Source organism: Juglans regia, chromosome 11 (genome assembly GCF_001411555.2).
Source record: "Juglans regia cultivar Chandler chromosome 11, Walnut 2.0, whole genome shotgun sequence".
NCBI lineage: Eukaryota > Viridiplantae > Streptophyta > Magnoliopsida > Fagales > Juglandaceae > Juglans > Juglans regia.
The window spans coordinates 25,154,994-25,178,266 of record NC_049911.1 but is presented as its reverse complement, the minus strand read 5'-3'; the positions used below and the strand labels follow the sequence as shown (position 1 = coordinate 25,178,266).

Here is a 23,273-nt window from a genome sequence, read left to right as displayed (position 1 = left end):
CATTTTATGTTGGTTGGATTGGATTTGAGCCACTATCATTCAAACCTATGTTGTGAATTGAGCCCCCGGTTGTGTTGATTCTTTGAGGGATGGAAGTCTATTGATGTGCCTATATAATTGAATGTAGTTTTATTCAATTTTGGTGATTTTGTTGTTCTAAGTTATATGTGATTTTACCCACTATCATTTTATAATGTTTGAGTTGGATTTGAGCCAATGATATTGAAAATTATGCTGTGATTTGAGCCACTTATGTGTTGATAATGTGATGGAAATGTAGCTGTTTTTCTGCCTTTGTGATTTGAGGAATATATTGTTGTGATGTTTGAATATTGAAAAATCTGTTCATGTGAGTTTTGGACAACATTTTGAGCTGGGATATTTTGTTATTTACAGATATTATTTGTGATATCTTCTATACCTGTTTTGTATTGTTTATTTATCTGGTTCTTGTTGTTTATTGCTTGTCTCATTGGTGTTTTGTTCTACGTTTGTCTTTTGCAGCTTTTGGTGTTGATTTAGGGCTCTCGTTGGGGCTGCATGTCTAGTGTAAGGTTGTGATGATGGTTTTAATTACTATTCGATGTGTAAAATCACAAGTTCTATCAACGGGGCTCGATTGATATGGCAGGGTAACTCAGATGACCACCTTTTTATTGTGGTAGTTTTCACAAAGGCAATTGGGGGTTGAAGGTTTTGCAACCATTCAAGTTTGGGCTCATGTCTTATGCATGTTGCAAACAAAAAAACCATTATGAGCCACATGAGAAAAAATTTAAATATTCGGCTAATATTTGAGGTTAAGTACTGTAAATTTAAATTATGCTATTTTTTAATGAAGCAGATGATGCTACTCTTATTCATTTAGCATGTGTGTTGTTTATTTATTTATTAGTATTATGTTTTAACTTGTTGTATTAAACATGTCTGTAATTTTGTTTTAACATGGTCTATTATTCATTTAGCATTCATGTGATATATCTATTCTAAACATCTTTTCATGGACATATACCTAAAAACTTGTTATTTTGACTGTTTTGGTTTTATTTTGTCATGCTACTCATTATTGTTTGCATCATTATTTTGATATTTCTTGGTGTTTTGTTGTGATTTAGTCATGTTATTCAGTTTTATTTGTTGGATTAGTTTCTTCTTTAGGTTCATTTTTCTTGTCTATCCCTCTCGATTGTGATGGTGACAAAGTTGAGTAGGGATACAGAAAATTTGGCACATACTCCATAGCAAGGTAAGCCGGATAGCCAATTAATACTGACAACTGATTGTTGCAGTCATTCGAGGATGTTACCACTTCTTATATGTTATCATTCCTTTCTTAAGCCGGTTTGCAAAATCGCGTCTCTATTGTTCTTGAGTTTATAACATGTCTACCAACTATTGTGTGTCTAGAATTTGTTAGATATGGATTCTAGACATATATACTTCACGACCCTTCTCAGCCAGGACCCTCACATTGACCACACTTGCGTTAGTCAAACTCAACAATCTCTTGTGATGATTGAAGATTCTCCACTCCCACCCCAAATATAGCCTCTCTCTATTAAAAAAAAAAATCAGCCAAGGGTGTGAACTTCATCCAATATGAAGTCAATTTACTTGTCTTGTCATGGCTGAATACCAATGTAGATGCCATCAAGGGAACAGACCAAAAACACGCACAACTTTAAGATAAAAATAGTCAATACTTCAATGAGTATAAACAAAGTACAATTGAATGGAGTGTTGGGTCTTAATATATCAGTGGTCGGCCATTCAAAAGGCGATCAACAAATTTTGTGCAAAACTGGCCCAAGTCGAATGGTTGAATCAAAGTGGTATGACTGAACAAGACAATGTATAACCATCCACTACTAATAGCTTTTTGCATCATCTATTTTTTATACAATTTCTGCTTGGTTTTTATTTGGTAATTAGTCTATGTTTCTCTCTTTAATTGTAATTTTGAGAAAGCGAAGATCATGTACCAATTGTTGGAAAATACCTCATTTCAGTTCAAGCGTTGTTGGCATCTATTGAAAGACCAACCCAAATGGATTCAGCATTACACAAAGGAAGGTCCAAAGCGAAGGTCGACGATGTCCCCGACCCCGACTCGTACCTCAGTTGCATTTGTAGATTTAGTAAATGATATCGAGATGGAGAATGTTCTGGACAATGATGTCATTGAATTGGAGAGACCAATGGGAAGGAAAGTTGAGAAAGCAAAACATAAGGCTCAATGTAGGCTATCGGAGGACATTGTTCAATTGAGCGAGATGAAGTATACTCTTCTCGAGGAGTCATGCGCTCAGGAGAAATAGTTTTTTCATCTCAAGACCGAGAAGATGCAATATGATTGTAAAAGAGAGGGACATAAAATACCACAAGAGGATGCAAGACTAAGGTTGGAGTCCGAGAGACTGGAATTGACCTGGTTACAAGCGAAGGAGAGAGCGAAGAACGAGTTGTTGGAGAGAAAGGAGTGAATCATGCTAATCGACGTGACTACCTTTCCTGGACTACAACTGGCATATTTCCATCATTTTCAAAGGGAAATCGTGGCGAGATGCTAAGAATTAGTGACTTAATTTTTCTATATAATTTATTTTTTATTGATGCATTCGCCAATTTGTATAATTTTGAGAACATTAATAAGTGAGTTTGCATTATTGGTTAGCTGTTATTGTTAAATAACTTGGATATTTGTAAGTTATACTTTGTAACTTTGGTAGTATTTATTTTAGAAACTTAAAGTTTTCGACAATGATTTTGTGCATGTATAGAAAATGATAAACAAAACATGACAACTGGTTAAAATATTACAAATAATGAACATATTACAGCTTTACTTAGCATGTTCTTGAAGAGAACATTTTTTTAGAGGATGTAAGTTGAACAAGCAGGAATATCTAGTCACTACTAATAACATAATAATATATAGTGGATTGCAGCTATTTTACTTTTGGGAATATAATTTTCATTGATGCTCAATTTGGTCTAATTGGAGCTGATGATGTGCCGAAGTGTCTTTAATTTCATGATGACGTTGAATGAACTCCATAAGTTCGGTTTTAGGATTGCACGACAATTGAGGAAGATCATCATCAACTTGATCATACTCGAAATCATGACTCTGATTATCATCACGCTCGTATTCGATAATTATGTTATCATTGTTATGTAGAATAACACATGTTTTCATTATATTTGTTAAATCCATGATCTTGAACGTTCGAGCTGGTCCACAAACGATTGCAGAGCGTTGTTGAAGGACCCCAATGCAAGTTCTACATCCTTTCTTGCCGATTCATGTTTTGCTGCAGAGTATTTCTTCATATTCCCTTGTGGAGATAAAATAGTCTTCACAAATGTTGACCACTTTAGATAAATACCATCAGCAAAATGATACCCCATAGTGTAGTCATTGTCATTGATTGAGTAATTTACTGGAGAAACACGCCCTTGGGTAAGTTTAATGAAAATGAAAGATCTCTCTAACACACTGTTATCGTAATGCGAATCGGCTAATCCAAAAAATGTATGTCATATTCAAAGATTATATGAAGTAGTCGTTTCTAGTATAATAGTTGGTTCATGATAGTAGCCAAAGTACATACATTTCCAGGCAGTGAGACAATTTTTATATTTCCAATGCATGCAATCAATGCTTCTTAGTATTCCTGGGAATCCACATTGTTCATCAACAGCGAGCAATTGAGTAATATCAATGGTATTTAGAGACCGCAAATATTCATTAGAAAAAACATTTACAATTGCAGTTACAAATTTGTTTAGGCTCTCCATTGCAATGTTTTATTCAATCCATATGTATTCATCTAGGGCTGTACAGAAACCGACACCATCGGCCGCCACCGACGCGAACCGATCGACTGCGTCAAGAACCGGCCGGAACCGGTCGATGTGCGGTGGAAATTTGAAGAAACCGACGTTCAGCGGTTCGGTCCCAGTTTGAAGCTGGATCAGACCGCTGAACTAACCAATATAATAAAATCTATTTTTTTTTAATATACTCTTATCGAAACAACACCATTCCACTTAAGTTTAACTGGAACAACATCGTTTTAGTTAATAAGTATTACAATAGATAATCGAAACAACTCTGTTTGGCATTAAATCAAACAGCGGCGTTTTTTTAAGAACGTAAGAAAAAAAATTAAGTCTGAAACGACGCCGTTCCGCTTAAGTTAAGTGGAACGGCGTAGTTTTGAGATAATTCTTCTTCTTCCCCAGCTTCTTCTTCTCGAATCCGATCTCTGCAACTCTCTCTCTCTCTCTCTCTCTCTCTCTCTCTCTCTCTCTCACTAACAGTAGAACCGCCTCGATCGGTTTCCTCCTTCCCATCGACTGGTTACGGTCGGTGCCTCCCCCATTTTTTCAAACGTCGGTCGGCGTCGGTTTTGCCCAAAAATCACGCCGAAGATATCGGTTTTCACCTCTATTAACTCATCCATAAAATCAGTAGTTACTCCATAGGCAATCATTCTAAGTGCAGCGGTTATCTTTTGTAAAGAAGATAGACCGAGTTTTCCAGCATTATTTATTCTTTGGATGCAGTAGAGCTCGTAAGCCTCTACCTCATGTTGAATAAGAAGAAACAGAATACGACTTATACTAAATCTTATTCGAAATAGATTCGAATGATATATTAGTACTTCTACAAAATAGTCGCGAAATAATCATTTGTGCCCTTGAATTTGATTGTGATGAATATACCTATATGCCATTGGCGATTGCGACGATGAGTCGATGTTGATCCGTTATCAACATTAAGAACAACTTCCAACTCATCTTCAGAGGATAAGTTAAGCAGCAATTTACGAAAGAACGAACGAGCCATTTAAAAAGCAGTGAAAAATGAGGTCAGAATGAAATTTTGCTTTAGATGAAATGAGATTTAGGTTGTTGAAGATGTGAATGGAATCAAAAGTCCTCTTATTTATATACAAAAATCTTACAATTTAAAAAATATGGTAGTTGGGAAAAAGTTCAAAATTATTACCGTTAGATATATAACAAAAAATATTATCGTTGAACAAAGGATAAAAAATATTACTATTTATGCAGACAAAATGTGTTACCGTTGGACAAATGATAAAAATAATACCATTACAACTAGGCGAAGATATGTTACTATTGAACAAAGGACAAAAAATATTACCGTTGCTACTCGGAAAAGATGTGTTACAATTAGGCAAAATACAAAAAATATTATCGTTATATGTGAATCAACATGTTACCGTCATACAAAAGACAAAATATTACCACTACATCTCGAACAAAATCATAATCTTTTATTTTTATTTATCCGTTACAAATATCATCGTATTGGAAAATGCACATATTTAAAAAAAATATATTTTGAACACTAATACTAACAAACTATTATTGTATCCCCCAAAAAAATGGGATTTGAGTTTACAAAATTAGGTAGAAGGTAATAGTTGTTTTAAACATAAGGAAAAAGATAAAAGAGTTGATAGTTAAGTTTGTAAATAGAAATGAGAGAAAAAGTAATAGAGAATGAATAGAGAAATATTATTTTAATAGAATAGAGAAATGATAGGAAATGAAATATAATATGTTTTTAAAATATGAGTAAGATTTAGAAGAAAATTTTAAGAAATGTGTTTTTTAGCCAAATTTTAGGAAAACTTGTAAGGAACCAATGTGAATGCTCCAAGAGTTCGAAGTTGTGCATGCGTAGTGTGCCTCTGTTTACGAAAGAAAGCAGCGACTAATCATATCAATTGAAGTAAAGAGTTCCGAGTTGCATCTGTTTCCGAAGCCATTTGAATATGCTTTTGCCTTTTCATTCATTTGTAATCTTTGCATCAAGAATTTGGCACAGAGATGTCCTCACAAGGTGAGTGATACACCCGACATTTGTATTCCAGAGGCCTTCTGAAAAGTGTAACCCAGCTCCCTCTCACAACCTACTTCTCAATGTACAAGTCAGTAAGCTCCGATCTGTTCGAATTTCTCTGACAATCAAAGAGATTCAGGATAGGTAACTCTGCCTGTTTCACAAGCTTCGCAATCAGTTTACATGTTTTTTCCCCCTCTTAGCAGCACGTGACAGAACACTGCATCTGGCGGGAGAGACCATCATCATCATCACAAGAGTATTTCCTTGAGTATGAGGAGGACTATCATGACAAAGCACATGATAACAAGCACCGTTGCACATCTCACCATTCCACCTTTCTGCTGCGTTCTTTCTGCCTGAAATTCCAAGATACCCAACATGACCATTCTAAATAGATATACTCCTAAATGATATGTAAAGTCAATAGCGACTAACCATATTCTGAGAGAGAGAGAGAGAGAGAGAGAGAGACCTTCTGGAGCTGTTTGAGACCCTCCTCAACTGATACAGCAACAGTCTGAATATTGTAGTCTATACGATCAACAATTGTTCCCTGCTAGAGAATATGGACTTCATTAGTCATCCTGTTTTGCCAAGTTTGTCCATGATATAATAAAAGTGATGTGGCTTTGACCTGGTCTATCACAAGAACTGAAAGGTCCTTCATGATTTGAGCAAGCTCGTTCACTGATTGCATAACCTATAAATGAACAGCTTTTTAATTTCAAAAGGAACACGAAGGTTTTCCTTAAGGAAATAGGTCTCACACATTCACTTACCTGGTTGATCTCTCTTTCTCTTTCCACTGTGAAATGCTCACTCTTTTTCAGCTTACGCATTTGGTGCTCATTCAAACTCTGGATTCATGAAAAATCAACCATAATATCAAAGAGAGACAAATTGGTTTAATCTAAACCCCAACCCTAATCCACCCAAACGATAGGAAAAGGAAAATAAGAGAGGAATTAAATCTCAGGAACAAGTAATAGATTCAGTCACAGCATTCCATAAAACCAGGTTACAAACAGACCCAACTTAATTCAACTACGAACAAAAAGTGTGAGAATTTTCTATCATAACATCAGATTCATTCTAAAGAGGGATTTTCCACTCAAAAGGGTTGAAGAAAAGAAGAAGAAAAAAACACCGATGCTATTGAAATTAATCTTGAAAGGAAGGATTTTTAACATCCTTCCTTTCAATATTAATTTCAGAGGGAGAAATTTCCAATATCAGAGTAGATCCTACAGAAAGTTAGATAAAGAGGAAACAACATACCATGTCATCAAATTCGTCATCTTCTAATCTGGATTTATTTCCACTGAAGCTCATTTCCAAATCAACCCCCTCAGGTCCCTGCAACACAAATATGAATAGCCAAGTATAAAACAAATATAAAAATTACTAGAGAATAACATGAGCAACCATTTTCCTTTTTATTTGTTAATTTTTTATAAATAAAAAAAATTATGGGAAGCTCCGAGAGTGCTACCCCAAGTATACAGGAAAAATCAGTAACTAATTCTGGTGCTACTTGGGCATCAATTAGTCAATTGAAAACTAGAGATAAAGTTTACACAAAATTACCAACAGCACACAGCCTCAAGAAAAGAAGAGAAAGGAGAATTTGGATGAATTCCAAGCAAGCAGCCAAGGATAGTTAAGCATGGTGAACATTTTTCAATAGGTTGATTAATATTTGTCATGCAACGTAAATATTTGATTTACAAACATGATGTTTGTAATACACAAACCTCTTTCTGCTTCTGCAGACGTTTCAAATATGTTGACTGTTTTCTTCGCAGGTCCATGGAAAGGGTCTGAAGGTCTGTTGCAAGAGAACGCTGTCAGAAGAATATTCAGGAGTCAATCAATTGGGAAAAAACCACCAAATATCACCAAGAAGCCTAGTAAAAATTTTATTGAAACTAGCAAAAGGATAGGCAACTTGACCATATGAGAATTATAATTAAGACATAAATACCAATTGAGCTACAAACCAAGGGCGATTGAAAAAATGCATATATATTGGAACCAAATAAGGAGAATAGGGTAGGGTCATTCAAAGAGAAACACTCACAAATAGGAGAACAATCTCAGTTAAAAATGTGTACACGTTGAAGTGAATGATTGAAAGTAAAAACAAGGTTTGAATTAAACCACAACACCAATGCATTACACTGCAGCAGCAAAACATGATTCCCTCATATGAAAAAGTATTTTTTTAAAATATCATACCTGGGAAAAATCACATCAATCTGTTCCATTAATGTTACATATTACTTAACTTTTGCAGTAACTTTTACGAATCAAAAACCTATTAAAAACACTTTTACTTCAAATAAAAATAATTCCAGCAACATTTTACTAAAGAAACAACAGAAACCAAAGAGAGAGTACATCTTAAACAGCATGGATGTAACATACGGGTCCAAATTTAGGGCTTAAAACTAGTATTTTATTTATTTATTTATTTTTATTGTCTTTATATTTTTATTATCATTTTAGAAAATGTGCTAACAGATAGATTAAATTAGTGATTCCTTCCCTATCAAAACCTTCGTATACTTTATCCATTAAGTTCACGTATTAGATTCGGTTTCCAGTTTGAGACTAACTCCAACTCAAACTCTTCAAATCCTCTCAGAATCTGTATCCTCGTAGGAATAGGTTCCTAAAGTCTAGGCAACTTCAAATTTCAGCCAATTTCCTGCAGGTTCACGTTGTTCCCTCCCATTGCCTATAAGAAACCCACAAAGCCTCTGAATTACACACAAAAAATCCTGGAGAAAACTCGTTCACGCAGAGAAAGGAAACTTACTCCCACAAGCACCACCATAGCCCCTCTCGGCAACCAACAGTCACCTCGACAGACCATCTCCCACACCACCACAAAAAACGCCGGCCAACCTAGTCCCGTCGCACCGACTCCCTTCCGGTAAAACCATCGCCGTCGGCCACTAACTTCTTTCCCTAGTGTTTTCGGTTTGTTGGTTCTCTCTCTAAACTCTCTCTCTCTCTCCCTCTCTCGGTGTCTCACCACCATATGGACCCCCCAGTCACGTCGCCGGTCACTCCCAGCCACCCAGAGCCGCCGTCGCACTCAGCTCTCTCTCGGTGAGCATCGCACAGCCCCCTCTCCCGTAAGCCTGTTTTCTCTTTTTATTTATTTTGCTTCAGTTTTCCCAAAATACCCTTTCTACTAGGCTGAGTTTATTGGGGCTGAGCTTAGTTGTAACTTGACTGGTTTATAAATCTGGTTGGACTTGAATTATTTCAGAAACTATAGTACTAGGTTAAGTGGGTTGATTTCATGCGAGCCTAAGGTTTAAACTGGGCTGATAATTTAAGTAGGCCGAAGCTTTTAATTGAATAAATATATTAGTCATATACTTATTTTTTATAGATAAGTATTTAAGGGATTTTAAAGCATAATTTTAAAGTATCTTTTTTAAAGTATCTTTTGAGTCCATTATTTAGTTAATATTCCAATCGACTTTTAACTAAGATTTTATAAAATTATTAAGTTATAATTTAAATAGAAGTTAAGGAACATGTTATGAGTTTTGAATAATATTATTATATATGATTTTAAGTATTTAGAATGCTATGACACATCTTTTTAGAAAAGTTAGTGATGATTAGTACCTCGTATAGGTAACGCACTACAAGTTGAAAATCAGAAAGCAGCGCTACGAGGTAAATAGTATGATCATATAAATGCATGCATACTGTGATTATTATTGTTTTGTATGAAAATATGATGTGCTTGTGATGGTTGATTACGCTACGCTAAGAGGCAAGTCAAGGTTAGATTCCTCTTACGATCTTTGATGAAATATGAGATTATACTTGAATGAATGAATTTGTTGTTCAATTGATTGAATGTTACTAAAATCATATGAAAGCCATGAGATGTTCATGTAGTAATTCAAGTATGCCATGTAATGGAATAGTCAGATTATACAAGCCAGGTCCATATAATACATAGATTATGTATGCCATGTTCATATAGTACTTAAATCATGTATGTCATGTTCATGTAGTACTTAGATGATGTATGCCATGGAATGTCATAAAACGTTCAGAGCATGTTATGTCAGGTTATGTTATGCTATGCCATGTATAAGAAAATGCCATGTTATGATATGTCATGTTATACCATGTACAAGAATACGCCATACCATGCTATGCCATGTACAAGAATATGCCATGTTATACTAAGCCATGTACAAGGATATGTCATGTTATGCTATGCCATGTACAAGAATATGCCATGTTAGAAATGTTCATGAAGTCTAATAAATTCTCATGCATTAAGAAAGATAAGAAATGTTACGGTGCCACGGTCTCAAGCGTGTTTCACTCCATATATTTCAATTAAGTGAAACACGGACTCAAGCGTGTTTCACTCCATGTTATTCAGTTAAGTGAAACACGGACTCAAGCGTATTTCACTCCATGTTATTCAGTTAAGTGGAACACGGATTCAAGCGTGTTTCACTCCATATTAAGACAAGATAAACAAGTTATTATGCATTCACGTTACATATTTGCCCTGATTATGTATGCTTCCACTCATGATGATGAATATATATATGCTATGTGGATATATGATGATATATATATATATGTGAAGTTTTCCAGAAAGATATATTACGTGTATGATTGGGAATTTGTGATGCTATATGTATTTTGTTAAGAGTCTTCAGAAACTAAATCCATGCTAGGCCAGATTAAGTTTTACAGTATGATGTGCTATTTACTGAGTATTCGACTCATTTTTGTTTGTCTTCCTGTTTTCTTTCATGTCTAATTTTTACAGATGATGTTTATGACGATGCAGAGCTGGATGGCCAAGAGTAGATTTAGTACAAAGAACTAGGAAGGAATAAGTGATATTCACACAAGAATTAGATCTCCTTTACGTCATTCATAGGATTAGTTTATGTTATTTTACTTTACGTTCAGTTTTCGAGACAATTATATTCAAATCAGTTTTATCATTTTATCGCTTTTCAATAAATGAGGTATTTCAGGATATGAATCTCTTTACCGGGCATTATGTTATGAATGTTAGTAACATCTATATCCTATGGGAACGGGGTGTTACAATGGAATCAAAGTTGCAGGAAAAAAAATGTGAACTTTTTTCTCAGGGGAGAGACCCTGGCCCTCAAAAACCTACCTGTACATTTTTCCTAACATTTGAGTCCTCAGCAGACCCACTGGCAGAAAGTTTCTGTAATCTCTTTCCAGACCTCCTTAATATGTCTGTAATCTCTAGGGTAAGAGCCTCAATCAAACGTTGATCTTCTTTTCCATCTCCAAATGAAGGCATTAAAGCCTTGGCATGAGCCTTGGTTAACTCAGCCATTTTGACCCGGGCACGTTGTATATTTGCAGCCACTTCTTCAGAATCATCCACCCAAGCTGGTGGTAGACCCACAGTAAATGCATCCCTACTGCACCAAGGATACGAGTTTGACAATCAGGAATATTTACAAATTTTCAAAACATACGCTCGAGTGTTGTGATCTTGAATATAGCTTTTCCAAGGAAAAATGTCCAAGTCAGATTCATGTCATACGGACTAACAGGACTAACATGTTGAAGGCACCTCAAGCGGTCAAAAGGGGAATGGGGAGGCCATAAGATCTAACATGCACAAATCTATACCGTTACACATCCAGAAACTAAAAGAACAAAAGAAGATGCGTTGAGAGAGAGAAGAAACAAACCACACAATATGAAAAAGACTAGGAAACCAGACGTTGAGCATGCAAGCATAAGAGTCCTTGAGTGGATGATGTAGACACTCTAGGAGCTCCCACCACTCTCCCTTAACTCAACCGTTCCAGCCAATACCTTTCCAAATTCCAGACCAGAAGAAGCCACCATTCAACCAAAATGACTTGCTTTGTTTTCTTAAAATTACATAGTGAAAGGTACTTAACCTCCATCAAATGCTTATGGTCTCAGTGCAAAATGTCATAATTTACTCTGTTATATGCTATACTTTTCCAACTTGGATGCATTTTACATGCATAGGCATGAATACTTTATTCATAAAAATACAGCAAAACACAAAATATCGCTAAGTTTTAGCTAACCAGAATTCAGTATTTGTGCAACTTCTCAAACTTCTTGCAAACACGAGCCGTCGAGCACTCATTAGAATGAACATAAAGGACACCATCACCCTACTCATATATCCCTATGGAAAGCTAAACATCCACTCCACTGACACTAAGACAACTATCCAGCGTTATTTTCACTACAGATCATAAAAAAGAATATTATTTTTTGGCGGAATATAGTCAAGTTGATCTTCTTTCAAACACCAACAGAATCAATCAGAAACACAGAGTCGACTTTTCCTTTCTGTTCTTTCCCACCGGACAGAGAAGATAAAGAAAATGAAAAATGAAACCAAAACAAAAGGTTCAAAAGAAGAAGAAGACGTAAAAAGAGGCGTACCTTGAAGGACCGGGATCTTCAGTACTAAGAGGAGCGTAAGAAGACCGATTAGAATTAAGAAGGGAAGCCATTTCGATAACTGGACCGCCCGAACCGGACGCCGAAGAAGACAACGGAGCTCGCACGCTCTTCACGGCGTCTCTGTGTTTTTTGTAAATCACGGTACGATTCCTCGTCGCCATTGAAAAACAAATACGGAATCCAAAATTGAAAACAGAAACCTAGGAATCAGAATTCAAAAACTCGATCTTCTGGATTTAGAAATTGAGGGTTGAGGCTAAGGAAGTAATCTTAAGGAATTGGACGATAAATATAAATTTTTTCTTTCGGAAACCAAATCGCTCTGCTTTGCTCGTTGGCATAACAACTGGGCTTGTAATCCTGTGGGTCTTGGGCCTCAAATCAAATTCGAGCTTGGGTTTTCCAACTGAGCCGGAAAATTCCTCGAAGAGAAAACAGAAGCCGACAGAACAAAAAACCATAAGACGATAATAACCCCGGTTCGGACACGTGTCGCATGAACCAAATAATGTAACGCGGTAAAATATAAACATTTTGGGGGCCAAAGATGTCCAGAAGGTCTTAATTCGGAATCATCGTTCTATGGTCGTTGAGGGTAGTTTACGAGAATAAGGGAGAGTCGGAGGTCTATTTGTGAGTAGGAATTCGTGCATGCTAAGAATCCAATCCAAGCAACACCACACCTACAATCCCGAAAGTCCTTTTGGTAATCTTCCTGGGTATTTCACTTGGTCCGAACCTGCTTAAGAAACACCCGATAAATAGCGCTTAGAGGAGCTTGATATTCTATTTTCTCTGCAAAACCAACCATTCTTTTCACCTGATTCAAGCACCAGCTGAACATTTTTCCAAGTTTTTCTAGAGTGAAATTCTATGGAGGATGATGCTTGGAGCTTTGGTTTTTCTACTTCTTCAAGGGCCTACCGATCAACTAGTAAGTCTCGACTCTTGTTCAGCTTCAAAGTTTCGATCTTTGATTTTTCTTTTCCCGTTTTTATTTCTTCTTTTTGGTGTGGGATTTTGATTGTGCTAAAAAATGGTGGGCTAATTGTGTTGGGTGTTGAAGCAGATCTTTGTATAGATTGGGAGGAGGTTGAAGCGGACGATGATTTAAAAGCAGAATATCCGTGCCCATTTTGTCCAGAGGATTTTGATTTGGTTGGGTTGTGCTGCCATATTGACGAGGAGCATCCTATAGAAGCAAATTATGGGGTACGTACTTCTTCTCTAATTTTGTTGTTGTAAATTGGGAGTGTGGCAAACGCATTCTCATGCTAATTATTTCAAGAAGCTTTCTTTTCTTTGGGTCTTTTTAATACACTTTTATTCTATATTATGCCTTTGCTGTTTCAGATACAGGATGAAACAATCTCTTATTGTTGATATTACTCTTGTTTGTATTTTGTACTTTTGCCTATGGATTGAGCACTCGAGTAACCGAGAAGCCATGCTGTTTTTTAACTGAGAAGCCATGTCTATCCAGATTTATTTCACTAACTGAGCAAAGTGATAGGTCCCAACTATACGAAGTCTAGTTCTATGAAACCATTATTGCAGTTTAGGTTTGATGCTTTGTGAACTTTGCAGGCCATGGTATTTTCATCATTCTTCCTCTGCACATGCTTTTTCAGGCTGCATCAGATGCTTGCAAACTCAAATCTACATTGAACATGTTTAAATAAATTGAGAGAAAGCTTATTCAAGTTGACCTTTAGTCCAAACCCCAAGCTCCTCACTAAGGCATATATTATCCTTATGTTGCTTATACTATGGGAATGTCATTTCTTCACTGCACCTTTGCTTCCATAAAGCATTTGGTGGCGCCTTATATCTCAGAAGTTTCCTTAATTTTGCTTGCCACTCAAAGATCTAGAATCATTTCTGACCAACAAATGTGAGTCTTATTGACTTGAGCTATTATTAGACTGTAGCTCTTGCAGATATGTCTGGACTGTATGTTGTCACTGTTAGCTCTTGTACTTATGAATTTACTAAAAATTATTCCTACTGTTGAAAATGCCATCCCTTAATACTGGTATCATTTGACCTTTGCCTTAATAAGACCCTCAGTTCTTCTATTAGCAGAAAGAAGAAACCGTAAGGCTTAGTGCTCAACTTCCCTAAGAGGAGTCGACCTAGACATGTCATAATGTATTATCTCATAAATCTCTTTTATTTTTTGCGCGCGTGTGTCTGCTTCGTATTTACTTATAAATCTCGAAATGAAAAACTTATGTATTTACACAATGATATTTCTCTGTAATATTGGTGCAGTTCTATATGTTTAGTATTTCTCAGGAATGGATTAATCAACATAAATATGACTGTGAAATCTATTGATAGTTCACTTCTTAGCAGTTGCAGCGTATGGATAACTTATAATATAGTGGTTTTGAGCAAAATGAGAAGCTTTCTCAATAGTCTTTCTGAACTCCACTTATGCTTGACAAATTTCACATGTTTATAATCAGCATTACTTTTTTTGCAGGTATGTCCTGTTTGTGCTACAAAAGTGGGTATGAATATGGTTGGGCACATAACAACACAGCATGGGAACTTTTTTAAGATATCCTTTATTTTCTTATTCAACTTCAGAATTCATCTACCGATCAAGCCTTTCTAGATTTACCAGCCATTCTTTATGTTACAGAGTGTTTTCTCATCATTTTCCTTCTCTAAAATTTTGAACTGCTTATCTCCTATTTCATATTTGTTAATATGCTGGGATGAAAGTTAAAATTATTGTCTGGTTTCCTTGACTTGAGATTACAATTGGCACAAGTTGAAACTCTGTAAGGGTGAGTCTTATTCAACTTTTTCTTCTTCAAGAAAGGAATTTCAGAATGGACATTTCCAATCTCTTCTTGCCGGGTCATCCCCTGTGGTTTCTACCTCTAAGATGGCACCTGATTCGTTGCTGTCATTTCTTTACAATGGGCCTGCTGCTGTCAAGTCTGAAAGTGTGCAGCCTGATTCTTCAACTGAAGTAAGCATGGAAGATGAAAATTCTGATGAGTCGAGGTTAGTAAGGTCATAATCCCACTACTCATTGACTGGTTGCATGCATCTTTTTAATGCAATTATGCAATTGCATTTGGTTGTTAATTTCAAATGCAACGATGCAATTTGAATGATGATATTTAATGGAAGCCTACAGCAGAAAGCCTTCAAGAATTAGACATGCTTTATACCCATAAAAAAAAAAGAATTAAACATGCTTTATACGCGTGCATGTGTGTCTCAGTCCAGAATGAAGTCATAATTGTGTTACTTTGTAAGATTTCGAGTGTACTCACGAATGACCTACATTATTGCGTTTGTGTGTGTGTGTGTGTCTGCCCGGTATGAAGTCATAATTGCGCTACTTTGTAAGATTCCAAGTGTACTCACAAATGACCTACTGTTTACTTTTCTGGATTGACATGTGAGTGCAATATTTTTCACTGCTTCCTTATTTCACATTAAATTCGTTAATGCCATTGCAGCATCTATGGATGATGTTTGCTAAAACGTGTAACTGTTTCTAACTAACCGGTCTTACAAAGTACTGTACAAAAAACTAATGATGCTATTAATGTTGCAGAAATTTTCAAGTTCCTTTATCAGACAAGGAAAAAGAGGAGAAATCAAGGAGATGCGAGTTTGTACGGGGCCTGTTCTTGTCCACCATCTTTGATGACAGCTTATGAATGGGATACAATATGGTGTTTGTTGCCAGTTTCCCTAATTTTAAGAGAGATGTTTATCATCCATGCTGTTTGTCGAATATTCTGGTACCTTTGATAGAAAGAGCCAAGTTAGACATAGGGAATTCAATGTAATGCTCGTTGTTAGTCAAATGTAATTAGCAAGGCCCGCATGGACCAGACTCTCGTTTCACGTATCTCAAAGTTTTAAGTGCTAGTGAAAATATTTACAGTGAAATTCCTGCTACTCGGTTTAGGTATAATTGTCTTGCAGTATCTTGTGGCCATGAGTTTTGAAGACAAACCTCTCCCACCTTTTTCTTTTCAAGATACGATTTATTTATTTTTTGAACATCTCGTACTTTTGTTGAGGAAAACCGTGAGTACAATTTTTTTTTTCTTTTTTTTTTTAATGTCTGGAACCTCTCCAAAGTAGGGCCTTTCGGATCCACCTCTATAGAGTAAATTCTGGTCTTGTGCACCACACCTTCAAAAATTTCTCTATACGAAAATGGTTAAATCACTGATTTTTCACTAAGGAGTGTGGCTCAAAAAGATTATTTACACCTATGAAATATTGAACATTGGATCTTGAATGGAGTGATACTTCAAGACCAAGGCCTTCACCACTTAGGCCAACCCCTTGGGAGTGTACAAAACTTGAAGCACTGTGAAACATTCGAGGGTCACCTATACATCATTCCTTAATCTTTCTATATCGTCTGTCTAAGTACAGAGAAAAGACCAAAAACCAAAAACTCTAACCCATCCCACCTGATCCACTTTCTGTGTTTGGGAATATTTTGCTGCTTCCTGGGGTACTTTTAACTAATTCGAAGCTTCAATTGCAATTATGTCAGCTTTTCATAATCCAATTCATCTTCGTCTGTGATGTTGTTTTTACTTTAGACGTGCAAAACACGTAGAATTCAGAGGTGACACTAGTAGCTCCCCTGAGTTCAGTCCATGAAACCTTTTGACGTCTATTGCAGTAGTCTTTAGACGTGAAAGAACACACGATCTCTATTGCAGTAGTCTTCGAAGAATTCAGACGCAGATACACCGTATTGCCACCAAGAAAAAGACGGCTATGGTGTTTGAAAAGTGGTTTCTGTTTATATCCATTTGTTCTTTTGCTGAGAGTTTCTACTTTATGATGACCATGACTAAGAAAATTGCCAGTCTCGTCACTAAGAAAATTCGCGTATTCTCATGATTTGGCAAAATACATTACAAAAGAACTTCCAGAAATCCTACTCCTGTAGCTGAGGGCGAAGTTTCCTCACTAACCATTTTTTTCGTAATTTAACATCCAATGCTAGAAAAGTTTTTGCCTTCTTTTCGTCCTCCAGGAAATCACAGGCATCCAATATAAAATCTTCATCCATGTCTGGTAAAGCTTGAACTGCTTCAATCACATTCTCTATAGGGATGGAGTTTGAGATCTCATCATCTTTCTTCTTATCTGATAGAGAAGAAACCGCACTAGCCATTTCACGAAGAGCACTAACCATGCTCTCATCTCTGTGGCAGGACTTTTTAAATTGACCGGAATCTGACCAGTTTTCCAATTGACGCTTGTTCTTCTTCTGGTCTGTATGTGTGGATTCCTGCTCATCACCAACTTGGTCTTCGCTGGAAACAGATGTAGCTGGAGATTGAGAAGTATTTGACACTCTTCCTATCTTGACTTGGTCAACTTCATTTTGCAGCTCTAAACCCAGAAAGCAGTCTTTTTCGTCGACATTTGGATCACATATCACACACAAATCTTTATAGTATGGCACTGGTCGAGTCATGAATTGTCGTGCATCGGTATGTGCCTACATGATATCATACCAAAAGTAAGGCATCATTAAAACTATATTCGGGGGCTTTTCTTTTCTATGTCAACAAATGATGAAATTCTTGACTTGTTTCCCCTGTCATTGGAGTAGTTGGACAGATCCATGGTACAAAAATTATTCATCAAATTCATTCTTTCAAGGATGAAACAAAACTATTTCAGATATTGACTTTTGATATTGGACTTAATCCTAAATGTCATATGAAGTTCATTTCAAACTCAACTTTGTCGTACATAAGGTAAAGCAATATTGACAAAATGATCAATTCATACTAAGACAAGTTGGTTCCATGTTTAAGAAAAAGCCACATGAGAACAATTTATTACCTTGATATAATCTTGCCAGACATAGTCATCGGCAATCACCATTTGCCGTGTATCATCCCATGCAAAACCATCCAAGTCAAGAAGGTTTTTAATGACATTATATTGCCTTCGCAAAGTTTTATAGCGATTCTTTAGAATATCCATGCCATAGTCAAAGCCAAATTTAGTATTAAAAGATGCAATCATCTCCATCCATGCTTGTTTGCTGAATACACCATCAACCCGGTTTCCTTTCTGCACTTGATCTAGCATAAGGTCGATAAAATAACGGTCCATCGGTGGCTGCCAGTAAGTCCTGGACCGGCTACCCATTGTGGTTCCACTTATATTTGGCGAAGGTAGTGGATCATCATCTACTTTTTCTGATATAGAGATTCCATAATCTTCATCAATCAGGATTTCAGGAAGAGTCACTGCAGCTACTTCGCTAGCATCTGTTGGCTGTGTGGCTGAGTTTGTTCCATTCTCACAGGTAGGTAATGTTAATTCTGGCACATTGTTACCTGATTAATCCATCATCAATGTAGCAGCAGATTATAGACCACTCAAGAAGTCAGCTGTTCTGGATCCTGATATTTATTTGCAAAGTAGGATCAAGGCTAGATTAGTCACCTTTTTGTTCAGAGGTTGCATTTCCGTATATCGTGCATAAATCACTGTAATATGGAATGCTTTTGATTCTGAATGAACGAGCATCTGGGTGTACCTGTAAGTAAAGACTGTAAAGACTCCAGAAATACATACATAACAAGCACAGAGAACATATCAAAGAATTAAATACCGCACCTTGATATAATCGTCCCAGATATTGTTATCAGCTGTCACCATTCGACGCTTTTCATCCCAACTAAAACCCCTCTGGTCAAGGAGATTCTTTACAGCCTTGTACAGATTCCTCAGTGTTTTGTGACGATTTTTCAGAACATCTTTTTCATACTGAAATTTAAATCTTGCATTGAACAATGACGTCATATGCTTCCATGCTCTTTTGCTGAATAAATGATCATCAAATCTATTTCCTTTGCCAACCTGCTCTAGCATGAGGTCAATGAAATACCGATCCATTTCAGGGGTCCAAATTGTCCTCAAGCGATCACTAGCATTTCGAGCTCGGATACCCATACTTCTACAATACAAGAAAAGGCATCAGCGTAAATTTCTAAGAGCCTATGGTACCAAGAGATCCGCATTGCTCACATTTCATTCATAAAACCATGCATCTCTTCCATAATATTGTTAAAATTTATGCTATTTAGAAGAGCTCGCATCAGAAAGGTATTTGAGGCGAGTTCCAGAACTCGTATCAAGTCCCCCAATTTCCCAGAGAATTCCTAGAAATGATATGGATAGCAGACTGAAATCATTTGTTTTCCATGTCTTATCCAAACATCCCTCAAGGCTTGAGACCCTTTCATCACTTAAGTTACTGCATTCTTGCTTCATGCCACGCCTAATATTGACGGTTTACTCTTCAATATACAAAAATAAAACCAGCAAGTAAGGCTTCCTAACCACAAAAATTATCTCTTGCTCTCGACTTAAACTAATAACATATAAAAAAAAAATCACAACCGCTCAAAGGCTCTCTTCATATAAACTCTTTCCATTAGTATCAAAAGGGAAAAAACTGTACATTTCCATGAATCAATTAAATAAACAAATGTATTAGGTTTCTTTCTTCTTCTTCTTCTTCTTTTTTACATAAATGGACATTGCAGAACCAAATTACAGATACGCAGAAGACGAAAATAACAGAAAACGCGAATGAATATTACAGATTGAACAGAGTAGATGACATACAACGAAACCAAATGAACTCGAGGATGATAAATAAATTCACAGACAGATAAAGCGAAATGCTATTGGTCGTGATGATAAGGAGAAACCCGCACTAAAAGATTGGAGAATCACCTTGACCTTGGTGTCGACAGGGAAGATCGGGGACAGGTCCAAATGCGATTCTGAAAGTTTAGGGATAGGGTTTTCCAGGACAGGGTTGAAACTGCATCGCTGCTGGAACACTACGCTAAACCCGATTTCAACATCTAACCTTCATAGGGTTAGCCGAACTTTTATAGGGCTATAATTTATCTGTTACGGAAGCGTCTGACAGTCCAATCAGCATCGAGGACTTTGGTAGAACAGCCCGCATCGTGGAATTATAAAAGCATTCACGTTGAATTGATTATTTTATTCTTTAAATTTTAAAGAATATGTAATTTTTTTATTTTTAGTTAATTATTTAAAACTTAAAATTTATATTAGATTAGTCATTACACTCTCTATAATAATAAAATATTATTATTTTTATATTTTTATATTTTATAATTAATTTTATTTTCATAACCTCCTATAATCTCCAACAATTATATTCATTTTCATTTTCATAATCTCATAAACAAAATTTAATCACACGATATCAATATTATCAAAATAATTACATTGATCTTCAATACAACCAAGTCAATACTCACAAACAACTTCACCAACTAATGCAAAATAACTTGGCATCCTCGGGATGAGTTCTATCATCATGAAGAACAAGCACCTTCAATGCTGTCAAAATGCTGCCAAAGACAAGTGTGCATGAACAAACGTGTGCCTACATGATCCGTCTGAGCAAGCATGCAAATAACAGAAATCACTGGAAGCAGAACCATGCATGAACCACACTTGGAAAGAAGCATTGATACAATCCACAATTTGGGTCTTAAAACCCTTATTTCTTCCTGCTTTTCTTGAGTCCAGCACCTCCAACGGGTCCTTTCTGTGCCTTGGCTCTAAGCTCCTTGAGTGCCTACTCATCATAAAAGTTGAATCGAATTAAGAATTAATGGAAGAACCCTTAAACGGAATGTAATACTGAGCCATATAACCAACAAATTACCTTTTCCTCTTCCTTCTTCTGAAGATTGGCCAAGTCAACCTGCAGCGAGCAGATGAAACCAGATTGTGATAATGATACAAACACAAGATGGCCCTAAATGCCCCCAAGTAAATGAACGTCTAATTAATCAATTAACAGTGAGGTCCAAACCATATATCAGGCACGCTTAACATAGAGGCAACCTAGATGCAATTGAAAAGAGGTTTAATACATGCTTAACAATCGCTGGCAAAGAACTCTATAAGCTCCATTTTCCTTCTAAAATAGACTATGGACAGTCTACCGACAACTGATATGGTTCTTTTCAAATGGAACAATGTACTCATTCTCAAAATATTCAACAACAACAGCAATAGAAACCAAAGTTAGGCAAAGTTACACTTAGAACATAAGGAGCACACAAAAAACCAATAAATGAAAACATATTATGAAGGTACAAGGCATGACCATAAAAATTCCAAAGAAACATATAACTAAGTTCACATATAAAGTAGAAGAAAATCTAACTTCATCAAGTCACTAGGGAACTTGTGATAATTTGATACAAACATATCCGACTCCAACAGATACAGAATTAATCCAGACTACGAATAAACCAAACAAATGAAGAAACAGCACAATCAAAAGCAGGAATTCAAAAGGTCCAAAAAAGGGCTCGTTTTCCAGTATAAAAAACTATAGACATGCGACACTATTATTTGTTTGCAATATATGAGCTAAAACACCAAACATGCACAAATTAAGAAACAAATCAAATAATCAAGCACTTGATAAGCACAGGTTTGTTATAATAGAGGAGTGTATAGATACGTACTATTTCATGCAAAAGTGAAATCTCTAAGATGAAAGGGAAGTTTTTTAAAAATTAGAACAGAAAGAAAATTTATTGAAAAATTAGAATACAATTCAGCAGGGATACGTTAACTAATTAACCTCTATTATGCATGATTAAACCCTATCGTGTTCAAATCAAGACTACAAATTGAAAAACACTTGCTGAAAATAAAATCAAACCAAAACAACATCAAACCAAAACAATAAAATCAAGAACAAAGTTTCAAATTTTACCGAGTTGCTTGTCGTGCTGGAGAGAAACTGTTGTGATGCTGTGCTGGAGACAAGATGGAAGCTTTTTTAACAGCGGGAGAGAAAGGGGAAGAAGAAGAGAAAGAAGAGAAAAAAAAAACCTAGAAGAAGAGAAAAAAGGAAGAGGAAGGCAGAGACGCGACAGAGGGAAGACGAAGATGGTGCGAAGAGAAAAAAAAAAACCCTAGAAGAAGAGAAAGGAGGAAGAGCAAGCCAGAGACGTGAGAGAGGGAAGAAGAAGAAAAAGAAGAGAGAAAAAAAGAAGAAGAAGAATAAATTGCGGGAGAGAAAGAGGGAAGAAGAAGGTAGAGACGCGAGAGACAGAGGGAAGAAGAAGATAAAGAAGAGACGCGGGAGAAAAAGAGGAAAGAAGAAGAAATAAAGAAATCGCGGGATATGAGCCGAAAATAATAAACAATTAGTTTGGACTTGAAACAGTTATTTTCATCTTTAGAAAGAAATATGAAATTACTGTAGATCAAATTTATTTTGAAATGGACTTGGCTAATTCAATGTGGGTCAACTTTCTATAAAATTATTTAAATTTGAAGATGAAAAGGCATTTGGCTAATCCAATGCCAATGCTCTAAGATCGAACTAAGAGCACTCTAATGATTTCTTCATCCTATTTTTTAAAATATATTATTAAAATATATATTTTTTATTTTATATATTTATTTTTACAATATATCATACATCAATTTATCTATTTTTTTTATATCATTTAAATATTATATTTTTTAATTTCTTTTATTCATTTCAAATATTTTATCTAACTACCAATGATATCCTCATATATGTTGATATTTACAATATCTCTTTATATACAATGTCATATAATTATGTACTATTTGAAATTAATCCAAATTTATAAGCTAAATCAAAATATAAATTAATTTAAAAAATAAAAAGATCAGATTATATAATGAAAATATCTTCAAAGCATATTATGAGAATATCCATTCTCGATAATTGTCATTTTATTAAATAAGTGATGTGTGAGACTCAATTTTATTAAATATCACTTATAAAAAAATTATTAAATATCACCACAAA

At 35.8% G+C, this 23,273-nt stretch overlaps 3 protein-coding genes and 1 long non-coding RNA gene across 12 annotated transcripts; 1 reads left to right on the top strand and 3 right to left on the bottom strand.

The window, feature by feature from the left end:
* Nucleotides 1-1,321: 1,321 nt before the first annotated feature.
* On the bottom strand, nucleotides 1,322-20,291 carry LOC108994154 (L10-interacting MYB domain-containing protein). 5 transcript variants are annotated; one of them, XR_004802782.1, is made up of 6 exons: nucleotides 19,442-20,031; nucleotides 19,031-19,370; nucleotides 18,857-18,950; nucleotides 18,245-18,747; nucleotides 16,768-17,894; nucleotides 1,322-1,332 (listed from the first exon to the last, which is right to left on the bottom strand). XR_004802782.1 is itself a non-coding variant. In XM_035695536.1 (5 exons), exons 1-5 carry the CDS (start codon nucleotides 19,510-19,512, stop codon nucleotides 17,325-17,327), a joined length of 1,578 nt encoding a protein of 525 aa, XP_035551429.1. In that variant the 5' UTR covers nucleotides 19,513-20,031; the 3' UTR covers nucleotides 16,608-17,324. The 5 variants fall into 5 exon arrangements, 4 of the variants coding, with proteins under 4 accessions (XP_035551429.1, XP_018824806.1, XP_018824809.1 ...); XM_035695536.1 differs by lacking the exon at nucleotides 1,322-1,332 and having other exon boundaries at nucleotides 16,608-17,894; XM_018969261.2 differs by lacking the exons at nucleotides 1,322-1,332; nucleotides 19,442-20,031 and adding an exon at nucleotides 20,156-20,291 and having other exon boundaries at nucleotides 16,609-17,894.
* LOC108994153 (syntaxin-41-like) lies at nucleotides 5,631-12,703 on the bottom strand. 2 transcript variants are annotated; one of them, XM_018969260.2, is made up of 8 exons: nucleotides 12,365-12,703; nucleotides 11,073-11,346; nucleotides 7,639-7,728; nucleotides 7,163-7,240; nucleotides 6,664-6,741; nucleotides 6,519-6,584; nucleotides 6,357-6,437; nucleotides 5,631-6,240 (listed from the first exon to the last, which is right to left on the bottom strand). In XM_018969260.2, the coding sequence occupies exons 1-8, from the start codon at nucleotides 12,544-12,546 to the stop codon at nucleotides 6,133-6,135; spliced, it is 957 nt and encodes a 318-aa protein (XP_018824805.1). In that variant the 5' UTR covers nucleotides 12,547-12,703; the 3' UTR covers nucleotides 5,631-6,132. The 2 variants fall into 2 exon arrangements, with proteins under 2 accessions (XP_018824805.1, XP_018824804.1); XM_018969259.2 differs by having other exon boundaries at nucleotides 5,632-6,240; nucleotides 11,073-11,349; nucleotides 12,365-12,702.
* On the top strand, nucleotides 13,013-16,334 carry LOC108994150 (protein DEHYDRATION-INDUCED 19 homolog 4-like). Of its 4 annotated transcripts, none has more exons than XM_018969251.2 (5): nucleotides 13,014-13,319; nucleotides 13,452-13,597; nucleotides 14,874-14,951; nucleotides 15,156-15,415; nucleotides 15,969-16,334. In XM_018969251.2, exons 1-5 carry the CDS (start codon nucleotides 13,259-13,261, stop codon nucleotides 16,072-16,074), a joined length of 651 nt encoding a protein of 216 aa, XP_018824796.1. In that variant the 5' UTR covers nucleotides 13,014-13,258; the 3' UTR covers nucleotides 16,075-16,334. The 4 variants fall into 4 exon arrangements, 3 of the variants coding, with proteins under 3 accessions (XP_018824796.1, XP_018824797.1, XP_018824799.1); XM_018969252.2 differs by having other exon boundaries at nucleotides 13,017-13,319; nucleotides 13,455-13,597; XM_018969254.2 differs by having other exon boundaries at nucleotides 13,019-13,319; nucleotides 15,156-15,406.
* A 691-nt stretch (nucleotides 20,292-20,982) lies between the features above and the next one.
* On the bottom strand, nucleotides 20,983-21,191 carry LOC108994131. Its single transcript, XR_001996640.2, has 2 exons — nucleotides 21,132-21,191; nucleotides 20,983-21,041 (listed from the first exon to the last, which is right to left on the bottom strand). It is a non-coding gene; the product is annotated as an uncharacterized LOC108994131 (long non-coding RNA).
* Nucleotides 21,192-23,273: the final 2,082 nt, after the last annotated feature.

Excerpts from the sequence above, each read along its gene's own strand:
- LOC108994153 (XM_018969259.2), bottom strand. The coding sequence starts at position 12,546 with ATGGCGACGAGGAATCGTACCGTGATTTACAAAAAACACAGAGACGCC. Across the intron at positions 11,350-12,364 it reads GAAGATCCCGGTCCTTCAAG|TAGGGATGCATTTACTGTGG; the intron begins GTACGCCTCTTT and ends TCCTTGGTGCAG. Across the intron at positions 6,742-7,162 it reads ATGACGAATTTGATGACATG|AGTTTGAATGAGCACCAAAT; the intron begins GTATGTTGTTTC and ends TCATGAATCCAG.
- LOC108994150 (XM_018969251.2), top strand. The coding sequence starts at position 13,259 with ATGGAGGATGATGCTTGGAGCTTTGGTTTTTCTACTTCTTCAAGGGCC. Across the intron at positions 13,320-13,451 it reads AAGGGCCTACCGATCAACTA|CAGATCTTTGTATAGATTGG; the intron begins GTAAGTCTCGAC and ends TGGGTGTTGAAG. Across the intron at positions 15,416-15,968 it reads GATGAGTCGAGGTTAGTAAG|AAATTTTCAAGTTCCTTTAT; the intron begins GTCATAATCCCA and ends TTAATGTTGCAG.
- LOC108994154 (XM_035695536.1), bottom strand. The coding sequence starts at position 19,512 with ATGCGAGCTCTTCTAAATAGCATAAATTTTAACAATATTATGGAAGAG. Across the intron at positions 19,371-19,441 it reads CATGGTTTTATGAATGAAAT|AAGTATGGGTATCCGAGCTC; the intron begins GTGAGCAATGCG and ends CTTGTATTGTAG. Across the intron at positions 17,895-18,244 it reads TCTGGCAAGATTATATCAAG|GCACATACCGATGCACGACA; the intron begins GTAATAAATTGT and ends GATATCATGTAG.